The 16,042-nt window shown below is 46.2% G+C and overlaps 1 protein-coding gene across 2 annotated transcripts in view; it reads right to left on the reverse strand.

Moving 5' to 3' along the window:
• Positions 1-7,956: 7,956 nt before the first annotated feature.
• Positions 7,957-16,042, reverse strand: part of LOC147718294 (nicotinamide N-methyltransferase-like) — a 57,738-nt gene continuing 49,652 nt past the window's right edge. For both annotated transcript variants that reach the window (XM_086966682.1, XM_086966683.1), the window contains exon 3: positions 7,957-8,636. In XM_086966682.1, coding sequence (XP_086822808.1) covers positions 8,198-8,636 — 439 coding nt within the window. In that variant the 3' untranslated portion in view covers positions 7,957-8,197. The remainder of the gene's footprint in view (positions 8,637-16,042) is intronic.

Below are 16,042 nucleotides of genomic sequence, written 5' to 3' on the forward strand. Positions count from 1 at the left end.
TCCCTCTTTCTGTACATTTCTTGCCTATTTATGTACTTTTCTTGCCTCTTTTGGCACCTCTGTTGCTTCTTCTGTACATCTCTTGCCTCTTGGTGGACCCCTCTTGCCTCTTTAAGCACCTCTGCTGCGTCTTTCTGGACTTTTCTGGCTATTTTCTGAACCCTTCTTTCTGTACCACTTGTGCCTCTTTGTGCACCTCACCTGCCACTTCCTACACCTCTCTTGCCTCTTTCTGTTCCTCTTTTGCTTCTTTCTGTACTTTCTGTCCCTTTCTGTAACTCTTTTGCCTCTTTCTGCACCTTTGATGGTTCTTTCTGCACTGCCGTTACTTCTTTCTGCATCTCTGACTTTAATGTAGTTTTCCCTGTGCCTTGTTATGTACTAGGGCCTAACATGGGAGGTCATGCCATTTACTGGGACACCCTAGCCATAGTGAACTCTAGTGTATGTAGGTATTTTCACTGTATTCTTTCTGTTCTTTAGCATAGCACTGGCACATGGCCAGACTAGTCAGAGTCAAAAAGTTGGGGGGTCAGGATGACTCTGCAACAAGGCCACTTTGAGCACCTCTGTTGGTTCTTTCTGCATGTATATTGCTTCCTTCTGCATATTTCTTTGTCTTTCTAGATTTCTGTTGCCTGTTTCTTCATTTCTTTTGCTGATTTCTGCACCTTTCTTTATCTTTCTCCATATGTCCTATCTATGTAGGCATAGTTAGAAATTAGCATTTAAAAAACCTTTGACATTTGCAGAGCAAATACATAAGTTTCAGGGACGTTACAGTTAGAAAATACCATTTAAAAAACCTTAGAAATTCACTAAAAAAAAACAGGTTTCAGGGATGTTATAGTTAGTTGTACATTTCAGTTGTACAAAACCAGAGAAAGGTGGCTGTTATAGTTAGTTAAGGTACATATAACTTGCGACCCGCAATGCACTGCTAACTACGTCCAATTTTACATCCCTTTTGACATGGTTTGTGACATCACTGATGACATCTCAAATGACATTTTATTTATTTATTTATATAGAAGTTTTCTATAGCGCTAACAAGACCCGAAGGTAGCAGAGCGCTTTACAATAGAGGGAATGAAAAAGAGAACAACATGACACAAACCCAATAAAAGCGATCAGCGAGCGACAATTTGGAATGGGGAAAAGTTCGGACAGCAGGACTTCTTGGTAACAGGATTCAATGTTACCGCATGGATTCAGGGGACGCTTGCTGATCCAAGTTACCCGCAACCAAGGGAACGGATAAGGCACAAGGATTTGAGTTGGCTCTTGAATTCTGCATAGGACGGTATAGTTCTGATGTGCGGGGGGATGGCGTTCCATATTTTGGGGGCATTTCCTGAGAAAGAGCAGTCCGCAGTTCTCTTCTTTCTGGTTTTTGGTGGGATGAGCAGCAGGGAGTTGGAGCTTCTCAAGTTTCTGGCTTGGCCTGCTTTTTTGAGCTTGTTTGCCAAGTTTTCCGGTTTGCCGGTGTGGAGGGCCTTGTGGGTGAGGCAGGCCGTTCGGAAGGTGCTCCGCATTTCCGCAGGGAGCCATTCGAGTTCTTTGAGTGCCGGGGAGATGTGGTCAGATTTTTTGCAGTCTGTGATCATTCTCGGTGCCGTATGAAGTGTTGTTTTTAGTGGGGCCAGATGCGATTTGGGGATGCCTGTTAGGATTGAGTTCCCATAGTCCAGTCTTGATAGAACTAGAGATTGCGTGGCTAGTTTGAGGTCCTTGTTGGGAATGTAAGATTTGATTTTGTTCAGAAGTCTGAGGTTGAGAAATGAGCTTTTCGCCGAATTCTTAATGTGGTTTGTCAGGGTTAGTTTGGGGTCTAGGGTGAAGCCCAGGGATTTGACGGAGTCGGCTAGCGTGAGGTTACCTTTGAGAGCATCGATCGACTTTAGCCACTCGGTGATTTGAGGGTTGTCTTCTTTGTTTGAGATGAGGAGTGTTTCTGTCTTGTCGGGGTTGAGTTTCAGGTGATTCTTTGTCAGCCAATCTTGAACTTCATTTAGGACATCTTTAAGTCTGTGGATGTCTTTAAGAGAAGAGGTTTCCAGGTAAATCTGCGTGTCATCCGCGTAGAGGTGGAAGTGGATGTTGGCGTTCCTGAGTAACTTGGCGAGCGGTTCCATGTAGATGTTAAAGAGCTGAGGAGAGAGCACTGATCCTTGCGGGACACCCTTGTTGACTTGCTGGGTTTCGGAGGTGAAGTTCTTCATTTTTATTATTTGCGTACGGTTATGTGAGAAGGAGGAGAACCACTTGAGAACTACCTCGCCAAGGCCGGCTCTTTCTTGAAGAGTCATGATGAGGAGCTTGTGGTCCACCGTGTCGAACGCTGCGGAGAGATCAAGGAGTATGAGGAGGCAGCACTTGTCTGCGTCAAGAGAACCATGAATGTCGTCTATGATGTTCAGCATCGCGGTTTCTGTGCTGCGGCCTTGTCTGAAGCCGGATTGGAGGGGGTCCAGGAGATTGATGTGATCCAGATGTTGCGTCAGGTGCAGGAGTACGCAGCGTTCAAGTGTTTTCGAAAGCAAAGGGAGGTTGGATATCGGTCTGAAATTGTTCAAGTTAGTTGAGTCAAGACCGGGTTTTTTCAGCAGAGGAGTGACTTGCCCCATTTTTAGACAATAGGGGACCACTCCGCTTTGTAAGGAGCTGTTTATGATTCTTCCCCAGATGGGCGCTAAGGTAAACTTCATTTTTTCGATTAAAGAGGGGGGAATGTGGTCTGAGACGTGTGCTGATGGTTTGGAGGTCGAGATCAGCGAGATTATCTCAGTTTCCTGGATGGGACGAAAGCTTAGCCAGGGGGAGGGAAAGGAGTAGGATGGGATTGCCAATGGGAAGGCCGAGTTGCTCTTGTGGAGGTGCGGGTTGTTGATGTCTAGAGATAGTTCAATCTTTGAGACCTTCTCATTGAAGAAGTTGGCGAAGTTATCACAGAGTTCTTTGGATGCCTGCAGGGATGAGGGCCGGGGCTTGGATGTTTGTTGTCTGATTATGTTGTAGAGCTCTTTGGGTCTGTTTGTAGAGCTCTTTGGGTCTGTTTTTGGATTTGACCTGTGCCTCGCGGAAGAAGCTGGATTTCTTGTTTTTGATATGGTTGTTGTACTTCCTACGGGCAGATTTTAGTTGGAGGCGGAGAATGGCGGTTAGGTTGTTTCTCCACTTTCTTTCTTTGGCTCTCAAGTTTCTTCTTTCTGCGTTGAGGTCCGCAGTGAACCAGGTTCTAGATGGAGTGGCTTGGCTTCTTTTGAGCTTTAGAAGAGCTAGATTGTCGAGTATGGAGACTAACCCCGCGTTGTAGTGGTCGACGAGATCATTGGTCAGAGGTGCAGTGAGTTATTTGGAAGAAGTGAACTTAGCTGACCTTCCAGGATATCTTGGGGTACTTGGGGGAGGTTTCTCGACCATTTGGGGGGGTCTTGCGGAGGTTTAAGCGAGATGATGGGGTGATTGATATGAAATAGGATCATGTGGTGATCTGACCAGTCAACGGGTAGTATGTGGTTGACCGTGATAGAATTCTTTTGGGCAATGATGGCATCCAGTGTGGCTCCTTTGTAATGAGTCTCCTCAGTACAGTGTTGGGTGAGGTTGTTATCATCTAGGAGGTTAGATAGCGATCTGATTAGAGGGTTATGGGTCTCATTCCATCGGAGGTTCAGATCACCAAGAATTAAGATTTTGGAATCGCCAAGTGCGTCTTGAGCAATCAGGTTTGATAGTTGTTCTCCAAACTCATTATTTCTGCCCGGGGGGTGATAGAGTAGGTGGCACAGTAGAGAGTCGTTGTCTTTTGTCTTGATGACGGTGGATAGACATTCAAACGAGTTGTACTCGAAGGAGGAGGTTTCTGTGATGCTCCAGCTATCCTTGTCGATGATAGCGACCCCACCTCGTCGTTTTTTAATCCTGTCTTTGAAGATGAGGGAGAAACCAGGTGGAACCAGAATGTCTAGGCAGGGAGGGGATGTCTTATTATGCCAGGTCTCCGTGAGGAACGCAACGTCAATGTCATGTGTGAGGATGGCTTCAGCTAAGTCTGTTGCATGTAGTGAGGCCGATCTGCAATTGATTAGGAGGCAGTTGGTGAATTTCTCCTGATTGCTGGTGGTTCTATCTTTAGTCTCTCTGGGTATAGCGGTGAGGACTGGTCATCTCTGTGGTTTGACCATGGGTAGGACTTTCCGATGACCTGTGATAACTTGAATTTTGGATTTAGGAGAATCAGCAATGGGGCAGTCGTAGGTGGCGGCTAGTAAGGCTGCTTGCCTGTCTGACATGGGAGCTTCTGATCTAAGCAGCCTGGAGGTCAGGTGTTTTGAGCCTGCTGGAGTGGGAGAAGAAATGGAGAACAAGGGTCTGGTGCAGGGGGCTCTTGTTGTTTTTTTTTTTTTTAATCGGAACCCTGGACCTTGGGGAGGGGATCCAAAGGCTGGGCACTGAGGGCTTTTAAGGGCCCTTGGGAGATGATGGTATTGGCGTGGAGGGGGGTCTGGGGAGAGGGTTTATGGGGGTTACAGACTATACCAAGGTTAGAGAGGATTTCTGATAAACCTTGGGTGATAGTGTCGACCTGGTTTTCCACAAGGGAGGGGATGTGGGCATCCGGAGTGGGGTCGAGTGTGGTAGGGTTCGCGAGGGTGGGTTGGGCGATAGGGGTCAGGGAGAAGGACAGGGGGGTTCGGGGGGGGCCGGGAGGAGGTTTAGACAAAGGGGAGGTAGGGAGGAGGACAGGAGTAGGTTTGGGCAGGGGTGGTTTGAGAATTGTAGGGAGATTCGTGGGGATGAGGCTCGTTGGCTGAAGGCCGCATGTTGGCGTGGGGGTGATTGTCGTAGGAGGCTGTCGGAGACTGAGGCGGGGGGAGGTGAGGTAGTTGGAGGAAGGGGTAGAGGGAGGGGATTGAGTATCCTGCTGATGTTGGGTGGCTGTGTGTGGGGGGTGAGATATGGCTGGGTGAGGGGGAGCCTGTCGGACTGTATAAGAATCGTGGAAGGGCGTATCAAGGTCTTCTCTGTTAGTTGTGGTCGTGGTCAGAGGCAGCGTTGGATCGAGGTTAGAGGGGGTTGGGAGGGCTGACCTAAGTGCGGGAAATAAGGAGTCAAAAGCTTCCAGGTTCTCGTTGTTGGCTTGGATGAGGACCGTGCCATTGGTGAAGATGGTCACAGTTATATGGCCTCTACCAGCTTATCTGAACGGGAGAATCGCGGTTAGTATGCAGCTGTGGAGAGTGGAGGTTGTTTTGGCGATAAGCATCTGCGATCTAATCGTGGAGATCCAGTATTCCGGTCTTTCAGTGTGGAATATTAGGTCCGTCTTTGTTGGTCCATTGGAGGCCGAGTGGTAGATGTCAGTAATTAGGGTTTCTTTATGATTGCGAATGAGTTTCTGCTTGAAAGTGCGTCGCAACTTAGTAGAGAGGAGTGGGGGGAAAATGATGGTGCAGGAGTTCCGGCTGTGAGGTTTAAGGTGGGCAAGTGGGACTGGAGGAGGGGGTGGGGGCTGGTCCCGGGCCATCGTGGGTGTGGTGGAGGGGGGATCCTGATTAGGTAGCGGTGTGGCGCTAGTAGCTGGGGTGGCCCGGAGGGCAGGCGACCGGCCGAAGGGGCGGTTCAGTAGGACACGTGATTTGGAATCATGTGGGGCATTGTAGGTCCTCCTGGTCCGCTATTCTGAGCAACGGCGTGCAGGTGGTGGTCGGGGCAGGGCAGATAGACCAGGTGCCTCTGCCTAGGTGGAGGGGGTGATCTCATTTCCCCGTGATATGCTTCCCCGTGGCAGCCAGTAGTACAGGAGGGGAAGGCTGAGCTAGTTATCAGCTATTATGGGTCAGCACTTTATTAATGTGTAAGATGTAGGTTGTAGAAATGACAATTTATTTATTTTCTTAATGCATCATTTGCTATCCAGTGTTGGTGAGAGTTGTCATTCTGTGCCTTTCCCACTTTATATTTCCCCCTCTTCTTTCCTTTCCTTTCCTACTCTCTTCCTCCTCTTTTTTTTCTCTTTCTTTGTTGGAGTCCTACTTCTATTTTTCTGAAGTGTCCCGGTTGTAAGATCCCAAGATTTGAACACACTGGCGATAGGGCACGGGCCCCTGTAACTCCTTGTGCCCCCCGTATCTTCCAGTACCTCTTGGGGTGGAAAGAGGTGGTTCCGGTGGAGGCTCTAGTCAGGCGACATCCTCTTTGGCCAACATTTTAAAGTCAGGCAGGGGGCTGGCGGAGGCAGGAGACAAGGGGCTCCAATGAGGAGGCTTTGATTACTGGAGTAGCAGAAGCTTGGTGGTGCCCAAATAAGAGTCAGTAACTCACGGGGTGGGAGAAGAGCAGCTGTGGAGTCGGCTCCGGTCAGGCGACGTCCTCTTTAGCCGCCATTTTAAGCCAATCGCGGGTTCGACAGCTTTGGGGAGTCTTGGAGCTCCGGTGGGAGAGTTTATTGACTTCCAGTGGTGGTCGGGGCTGTGGCTGATGACATCATCCATGTGATAATCTGATGTACCTCCTCACACCCTAATATAACCGTTGATACAACCATTCCAAACTATAGACTACCATTTCAAATCCAAAGACACACCAATTCCAGTTACTACATACCAACACACTGATTCCTAGGACTATTTACATCTACTCATTCACCTATACAGTCATTCACACATGTAGTCACTCATCAATGCCGCATTATCATATGCACTCATATACCTATACAGACACTCACACACTGCCACTCACCCATAGAATTACTTACACACATAGTCAGTCATGCAGAGAATCAATCACACTCCCATTTACTCACATATACAATTATTCACACACCACCTCACTTATTCATACAGATACTAACACATACTTACTCTATTATACAATCACTGACACAAGCACATACTCTTCCATACATGCCATACATGCACTCTCACAGTCAATCACTCTCACATATAGTCATTTATATAGTTTAACAGTAATATATACTGACTTTCACATATGTAGTTACTCACACTTGTAGCACTGGGACATCTAAACACTGACCAATACACCCATACACACACTCACCCACACATACAACCCTTCACAGATACACTCTTGAACCCTTACACCGGGTGGATCACCCAGTCACTCATCTATGCACAGTCACACACCCCCTCCAACCCACACAGACATTCAGACACTTATACAGATATTCAGACAATAAATCAATAACCCATACTGACACTCATGTAGCTACCCACCAACCCATGCAGCCGCTTACACACCAACTGACAGACTGATACAGACATTCACACAGTTTATTTACTAACCCATGTATTCAGTAACCCACATTTAATCACTCACTTATACAGGCACTTACACACCTGAGGCCTGAGCCTCCGACGAACCATGTCTGGAAAACCCTCTCCCATGCTGAGGAAAAAAAGGCTATGTCGACTGGCCCGGGAGCTGGCAGGGTCATGTAAGCTTAAGGTTCAACATGGTCTTTGTGTTGTGCAATCCACCTGAGTTAGAAGAATAAATTAAAAAAGGAGCACTTTAAAGCACATAAAAAGAGAAAAATATGAGAAAATGTCCACTACAAAGAAAGTGAACTAAAACATGTTTTCCTAGTTTAGTATAAACTGTTGAAAATTGGAAAAGGGTATTAAGTATCACCTTTCTCTACAGAGGCATGACTAGAACAGCAGTAATATTATTCCCTTTAATAGGTCACCTTATAGAATGCGAACAAAGGTACAACCATCTAGGCATTGCCACTTTTGAAGAAGAAACCTGTGATGATCACATTATTTTTCTTATTAAAAATGACTAACTGATCAACAGATTAATGCAGTAAAGTAATAATTATCAACTCCTCTTCAATATCTAATGCTACTGCAGAAAACCCACTCATAGCTATTAATCTCTGCTATAATTGTTCATATAAAATACAAAATTGATGAATGACATCATTCATTGCTGATTGCAAGTATATATTTATTTTATTTTTGTTGAACAGAAACAGCAGCAACTAAGGCACAGCACTAATGTATGGAAACTAACCATCTAAACATGGAGGAAATATTTTGTTGCATGTACAATATGAATAGAGGGGGGAACAATACAATTAGAATCATGGTATAAATCATAAGAACTCTCTTCCTTTTTAGGCATTGGCCTAGTTATGTTATGTTGAGACTTCACTTACTCCAGGACACTAAAAAATATCATTTCTTTTACTCGCAATAAGCAGAAAAAGTGCATTTGCATCTGACACTGAAAATAGATTATTTTCAACACGTGCATTAACTTCCAATGATTTAATTACATAACCAGCATCTCTAATTGCACATCGCAAAAATTCTTCATCCATGCATAGACTTGGAAGCTTGTGTGTTCCAGTCATGCGAAAAGTGCTTCCAAGTACCCCAAACATTACAAGGAAACCTTCTGGTTTCAAGAGTGATGACATGTTCTTCAGAGCACTGCAGTAGTTTTCCTTGGTGAAGCAAAGCTTTTCCAAACAATGTAAAGCAAGAATACAATCTGCTTCCGGAAACACCCCTGGAGCTAATGGATTGCTTTGAAGCACATCAAATTTTAGAAAACATTTGATCTTTCTTTTCAGTATCTCTTCTTTTTCAACCCACTTTTTCCTACGTAAAAAACGAAACAAAGTTAATAGCTGGTGAATTTTCACAGTTCATTCAGTTTTTAAAGGAACATTTTCTTATTAGAAGACCTGTGTATAACTACATTTTAATATATATTCACAGAAAACATCAATGGTGAAAAATAAATATTAGGAATCCTTTGAAAAAAAAAAGGTTAAATTAAGTTTACAGTTAGGTCAATATGTCAGTGACAACATAAACATTTTGATATAAAAAGTCACACACATTCCCCAGTTAATAGTTAGCATAACTACATATAACGTGCTGCTATGCACCGCTTATGGGTTTCATTCATTATTATTTTGCTCACCACATCACTCCAGTTTAGGCCCATATATTAGCAAATCAGTCTTGACCCTGTTCCCCACCCATATTGGCAGTACCTCCCTGAACTGGAAACAACCATCCTGGGACCAGTTTGGGGCTATCACCACTCATCAGGCAGGATTGAATCCAGTGTCACAGCAAGCACGGAACCTCACATAAAACATCACTTTTGACATTTTCTATGACATTATGCACAATGCCTTCATTGGCCTGGGCACAGACTCCATCAACGGGCTGTTTCAGTACAATGTTCCTATCAAGCAGCTTAGGTCGGCAAGTAAAAATCTGCTGATAGTTTCAAAGTTCAAGAAGGCTAGATGGGGAGGTAGGGCCTTTTCCATTGCTGCTGCTAGTCTGTGGAACTCCCACCCAGATGATCTGTCAGGACAAGCGTCCCAGTCCCTCTTCCGCAGGGCTTTGAAGAGCTAACTCTTTACACAGATATCAGTCTGAGTATATTATATTAATTCGGTAAAATTGTCTCTCCTGCAGCACCTTGGCACCTGTCATCATCTAAGCTTTTTTTTTACACATTGCTCTTTGAACGTGTATGCAATTAGAGCTACGAACATTAGTGAAAAGTAGCTCAGAATGATATGAAGCATCTTTACTGCTATACTGCACACAACCCCAGTTTATATTAACAATGTTTCCATAGGAAAAATATTTTTTTTGTATGCCCATTTCTTTGGAGCTCTTTGTATGTATGTATGTATGTATAGGCATTTATATAGCGCACTACTTACCCGGAGGGTCCCAAGGCGCTTGGACCGCTGCGAAACCCTTCCTGGCTTCCCTGAGAGATGGTCCCTTAATGGGTATCTCCACGGTGAGACCAGGCATCCCCGGCGGTCTGGTGGGGCCGTTAGAGAAGATGAGGCAAGCTAATGCCCAGAGTTGCCGAGTGTGATCGCTGATCAGAGTGGGCACCGAGGCGAGAGAATTATCGAGTCCGCTGACCCTTTTCCAGAAACCTGCCGCGCCGGGATTCGAACCCTGGTCCTGGGCCGTCCTCTGCTCTCGGGTCTGCCGCCTCTAACCAGTGAGCCACACTACTTCACAAAAAAAAAGGTAAAAAAGGTCTTTCACCCCGGCTCCTAACTAAAAAGTTTTAGGGTGATCATCCATCAAACAGGGGCTGAGAATCAGGGGGTGTCCCAGGAGGCATTTTTCCTATTAGTTTTTCAATAGTAAAATTATACACAGCTACAGGCAAAACCACTGTACGGAATTATACCAAATTTAGAAGAAAACAAGATCCTGCTCCTGAAAGTGTTCTTTTTATGAATTAGTGTAATCTCATTCAGTAATTTTGGAGATATTTTGGCTCAAAAACATTGTATATTTCATGCTGTGGAGAATCCATGGAGCCGACAGCTCTCAAAGTGAGATCTGATTTGTTGCCATCACATCAAGATTGATATGGTGACAGCCACATTAGGACACTGAGACACGGTCCGCTGTCATTCATTAAAGTTAAAAAGATATAAGAGCAGAGTTAACATAACCTGCCTCCACAGGCCTGGTTGGGATCTGCAGATGGCCCTCCCTGGGGCAAAACATTTTTTTTTCAGCACCGCAGATCCCTTCAAGATCCATGGATCTGTGGATGTGATTAAAAAAAATAGTGGTCTACTGCACCCCCCCAAGCCTCAAAGAGGCACTCAGGACCCCATTCCCTAGAACCAGTGTTTATCTGTTGAGACTGGGATTATGCGTGTGGTGCCCCTTTCTGAAGATCAGCTCCAGGGCTCCCATTTCTTTGAGCAATCTTTTAGTCCATTCCCAGGAACCCAGTGGTTAACTGACTGGTGATTACAGGCATACCCTGCCCCACTCTTCCGCGCCTGGACAATAAATTTGCTTCTGCACTGGTGGGAACAGTGAAAAATTATGCTCTTGCATGGGAGCAAAGGAATTGTGTCAGCTTCCATCAGAATTCAGTATGGTGCTCGCAAGGGAGCTAACTGGTGCTCCCAATAATTCTTCCTTTTTCTCTTTGCCCCTACTTTAGTGATCATCCCCAAACTTTACTCCTGAGGGTCCTTGTTTGCCAATGACCCCTCCTATTACCTCCAGGAAGTCCCGCACAGCTGGATAGCTGAGGAGTTGTTGGATGCCATCTCTCCTTTCAACACCACTCTGCAAATGCTCGTTCTGGCACAATACCGGATGGGGGAAAATTCCACTTTAACCCTAAGGCCCTCAGGAGAAAAATGGCATTTATTTCCCAACCAGTAGATGCTTTTTCAGAGTGGTGGAGAAGGGTGACATGGCCTCCAAAGACCGCTGTGTAGAACTTAATGTGGGAAACAGGAGGGCATGTTGGCCCCCAAGGACACTCTGCTGCCAAGGGGACTTTATCCCTCCACCAGCAGTGTATCAGGAGGCAAGTTTGAAGAGCGGTGGAGGGGGCAGGCCTTGGTATTCTTGCCCATTTGTTTAAAATATATATTTTGTATTCCCTGGGCTGTTTTAGGCCCTTGGGACCCCATCCCCATGGCCAGCTCTTTTTTTCAATAGGGAGGTGGGCTGTGTGACACTCTCTTGGGCTAATTTCGTCCCCAGGGCCCCCAATCCTCTGGGATAGGCATTTTTAAAATAAAAAAGTTAAAGGGAAGGCGGCTGTGTGGCCACTCTCCCAGGCCGATTTCATCCCCAGGACCCCATCCTCGGGGCTTGTCTTCTAGTCTGGGTGCCCTGGTGCCATTCAGGGCACCAAGGTACTTTGTTGGGGACCATGGGGGAGCCTGAAGGACCTTGGGTGGGACTGAAAACCCCTGAAGACCCTGTCGACTCCCCACCTCTTGCGAGAGCTGGCATTGATTTTGAACAGAGTGAGCTGATGAACATGCTGTCTACAAGCAATTGACTACGCCAAGCCATAGCAAACTTCTGTGTCCCAGGGAGGGCACTCCCAGACTTTGCAGTAGCTGGCCTGGAGTGGCAGTCCCCAGGAACATGTTAGCTCCAGTAGGGGAGACTGTGCGGCCCCTCCTTTCTTTCTATTTCCCCTGAGGATGTGGTGGTTCTCAGTGCTGGTTGGGGCTGAGCACCCCCTGCATTATTTCTAAATAAAGTGCCAGGGTTGTGACAGCTCCTGGGGTGGCAAGTGGGTTCATACCACCCCCACATATATCAACTCAAAGCCCCAGGGACATGGCAGTACTGGGGCTACGGGGGGGCACATGGCCAGCCACATGGCCACCCGCATTATTTCTAATTAAAGACCCTGGGAGGTGGCAGCCCCTGGGATGTGGGGGATCTGTATGACCCCTACATTTGTTTCAAGTATACCTCCACGTAGGTGGTGGTACCAGGAGCTTTAGAGTCTAAGAGACCCTACAGTTTTAAAATGAGAACCCCTGGGGATGTTGTGGTCTCGAGGGCATTAGTAAGCTCCAGAGAGGGGACCATGTGCCTCGCCTCCTATATTTGCATAATTTCCCCAGGACCTGGCCCATCTGAGGACCGATAATGAATGAACCGCAGAAGCCCAAGCTTTTTTTTGACGTTTTTTGTTGGATTAGCAGATTCTGATGAAAATGTAAAAATAGAGGCCTAGAAGCAAGGGTGTATCACTATCTACCCTGCCCCTTTTCTTTTTAAATTTTTCTGGGGGGAGTTACTTGGTTCAATTGAGTCACAAGATGGCTGTCAAATCTTCCTGGTTGAAGTATTGGCAGGCAATCACATTGCAGTAGGGTTCCAGTAGGATTTTTGGCTCCCAGATATCAATAATATTAAACCTAGATATCTCTGAAACTGTGGAATAGATTTACACCAAATCACAAAAAGCCCACTTTCTGGACCAACATCTAGCTTTCATCCAAAGTTTATGTAATTCTGTTCAGCGGTTCGAGCTGTAGTCGAGTTAAAAAAAAGAAAAATCCTCATAAACATGATATGGGGAAAATGTGCTTCATTACTCCGAGTCTTAGTCTTCCTCGCCACAGTAATAACAAGTGAGCATTCTGCTCCCACTGAAACTCCAAATAAAAAGTTAACATACTAGTCATCCTATCCCTCCAATATGGCCTCCCGTGGCAACAACCAATCATATAAAAGGACAGAAAGTCAGAGTACAACCTGTAAGCAAAGCCGTAGACATGAAGCCACAATACAGGGCCGGGAGAGAAGGGAAACTATACTGTGGTAAGGAAGACTAAGACTAGGAGTAATGAAGATTACCAGTAAGTAACCAAGCACTACCGCCTCTCCCGTCTTCCTCACCACAGTAATAACCATTGAGTAGATACCAAAGCTATTTCAGCTTCATGGCTAGAAAACACAGCCCACATATGGAGGGCAGTAGAAAACAAAATGTATTGATAACAATGGAGAGAGACACATCTGTAGAAACCACAGAGTCCAGGATCGAAGAGGCAAAGGCAAGAGAAGCCCCACCCCAAATCTCAAGCCGGTAATGAGACATGAAGTTATGAGGAGAAGGACAAGTGGCCGCCCTCCAAAAATCCTCCATGGAAACACCTTTAAAGGCGGCCCAAGAAACAGCAACAGATCGAGTAGGACACCCCAGAATAGGATGAGATGGAAACACAGATTGAGTATCATACGCAAAAAGAATTGTCTCCTTTATCCATCTACTGAGAGTGGAAAAAGACAGCTTGAGGCAGCATCGAGCCAGACCAAAAGTGACAAACAAATTGTCCACCTTACAAAAGGAAGCCATGCAAAACAAATAAATCATCAAACCAAGCTTAATATCCAAAAGGTGCAAGAGAGACTCCTCCGCCGATGAAGGAACAGGAAAGAAGACTGGGAGGACCACCTCTGCAGAATGATGTGAGAATGAGTCCACCTTAGCTGCAAGATCACTCTAGCCTCCAAAATCCCAAAAAAGGAGCAGACCCAAACTCCACTAACACGTCTGGAAGAGGTAATAGCCACCAAAAACACCACCTTAAGTGTCCAAAACTTCAAGTTCACTGACTCTAAAGGCTCAAAAGGAACCCCTTGCAAGGCCTGCAACACCAACGGAAGGTCCCAAAGGGGAGGAGACAACACCAGACAAGGGTGTTGAAAAGCCAGAGATTTGAAGAGACGAGCAACCAAGGGCTCCACAGACATAGAAGGGAAACCATGAAAAGCACAAATGGCAGCCCACTGGACACGGAGGTTAGAAAGGGCCAAGCAGCACCCGCCGCAATGCTAAAAATACAGGATAGACTTCCAGGGTGGCGGTCACATCCTAATTAGCACGGAGAGACCGCCACTGCCCCTGCGGACGGTCCCTCCTCCTCTGGGGTGGCGGACGGACGCAGGTCTGTCCACCATCCTAATAGGCCCCTGAGTCCTAAAGTGAGCCCCAATGTACGTCAGATCCTGAGAAGGAACCAGTCAGGACTTTTTCTGATTCACCAGAAATCCATGACCCTCCAGGATCTGACAAACATCCTGGACATGGAGCTCCGCCTTAGAAAAAGAAGAAGCAGAAATCCACAAATCATCCATGTAAGGAAAGATCTTAATACCCCTCCCATGAAAATGACCTATCGTCGGGCCAGACCCTAGGGGAGTAACACAGGCCAAAGGGTAAAACCTTGAACTGAAAAATCTTGCCCATAACATAGAATCGGAGAAACTTCTGAGAGTTCAGATGGACTGGTACATGGAGATTAGCATTCTGCTGGTCGATGGAAGCCAGAAAAGTTCCCTGAGTGATCAGAGGGAGAATTACATGCAAGCACACCATCTTGAATGTTATGGGAGGAATGAACCAATTCAACCACTTCAGATCCAACACAGGTGGGAGGGTCCCTGGTATGTTTCTCTACCAGGTAGAGAATAGAGTACACTCCCAGCCCCCACTGCTCCATGGGCACCAGAACGACAGCGTACTTTTCCACAAGAAAATGAATGCTTTCAAACAGAGCCACCTTCTTCAGCGAGTCCCTTGGTTAAGGAGTGACCTGAAAACAGTCTTGGGTTGTCTGTATTAGCCCAAGTTTAAAACCTTCCAACACCACCTAATGAACCCATTGATCCGATACAGTTCACCTCCAGTTGTACAGAAAGAGAGGCAGTCTACCCCATAGATCCCCGAGCAAGACAGTCAGGACTTGGAGGTAGCAGATTAAGATGAAGAGTTGGAAAAGAACCAGGATTTGTCAGAGGAAGGAGCACTCTGGCCAAGTCACCTTCCACAAAAGGGCTGAGAAGCCTGTCCTTGACATGCAGGACCAAAGGCCCTACAAACCCCTAAAAAGCATGAACGCCCTGCTCTCTCCGGAGCCAACAGTTTATGATGTTCAGCAGACTTCTTTACCATATCCTCCAAAGGAGCACCAAACAATTCAACTCCAGTTCAACGCGCAGCATCAGCTTTCCAAGAACGTAACCACAAATGGCGATGAGCTGCCACAGAAGATCCAGCTGTAAAAGCAGCCACACCCACAGAATCCAAGGAAATGTCAGAAAGCAGCCACACCTGTTGTTCCATTAGTGCCCGAGTGGGAGAAACGTCTTCGCCCTGGTCCCTCAAGTCAGCCAACGACTGGATGACATAGGATGAATAGTTAACAGCCCTAATGGTAAAATTGGCAGCATAAAAATTGCGTTTCACTGCTGCATCCACCTTTTCATCAGCAGGATCTGCTGGGGAGACATCCTCAGAAGTAACAGTAACCTGAGAAGACATGCCAGCAATCAAAGAATCCACCTTCACTGAGGCCAGATATTTAACCGCAGAGTCCTGTAACGGATACTGTTTGGCCAAAAACCTGGGAAAGTTACTCTTATCCAAATCCTTCCATTCAGTTTCCAACATCTTCAAGACAGAGGAGTGGAGCGGCAATGACTTTGGCTCTTTCAATCATTGGATCAAGCCAGGGAAGGGATCATGTCCATAGACCCAGAAGACTCCCTAGTGTGAGCAGAAGGCAACCTAAATCTAGGTTTGATAAAAAAAACATTCAGTGGTGAGAGAGCAGTGGAAGGTTGTAGATGTGGCTCTGTTGAAAAGACATTGGCTAATAAAGAAAGGGCATTACAGCCGTCTTCGGCCCGGCTTGCTTGAATCCTGATGGTGCAGTGAGCAA

Source organism: Lissotriton vulgaris, chromosome 4_1, assembly GCF_964263255.1.
Source record: "Lissotriton vulgaris chromosome 4_1, aLisVul1.2, whole genome shotgun sequence".
In the NCBI taxonomy this organism is placed as follows: Eukaryota; Metazoa; Chordata; class Amphibia; order Caudata; family Salamandridae; genus Lissotriton; species Lissotriton vulgaris.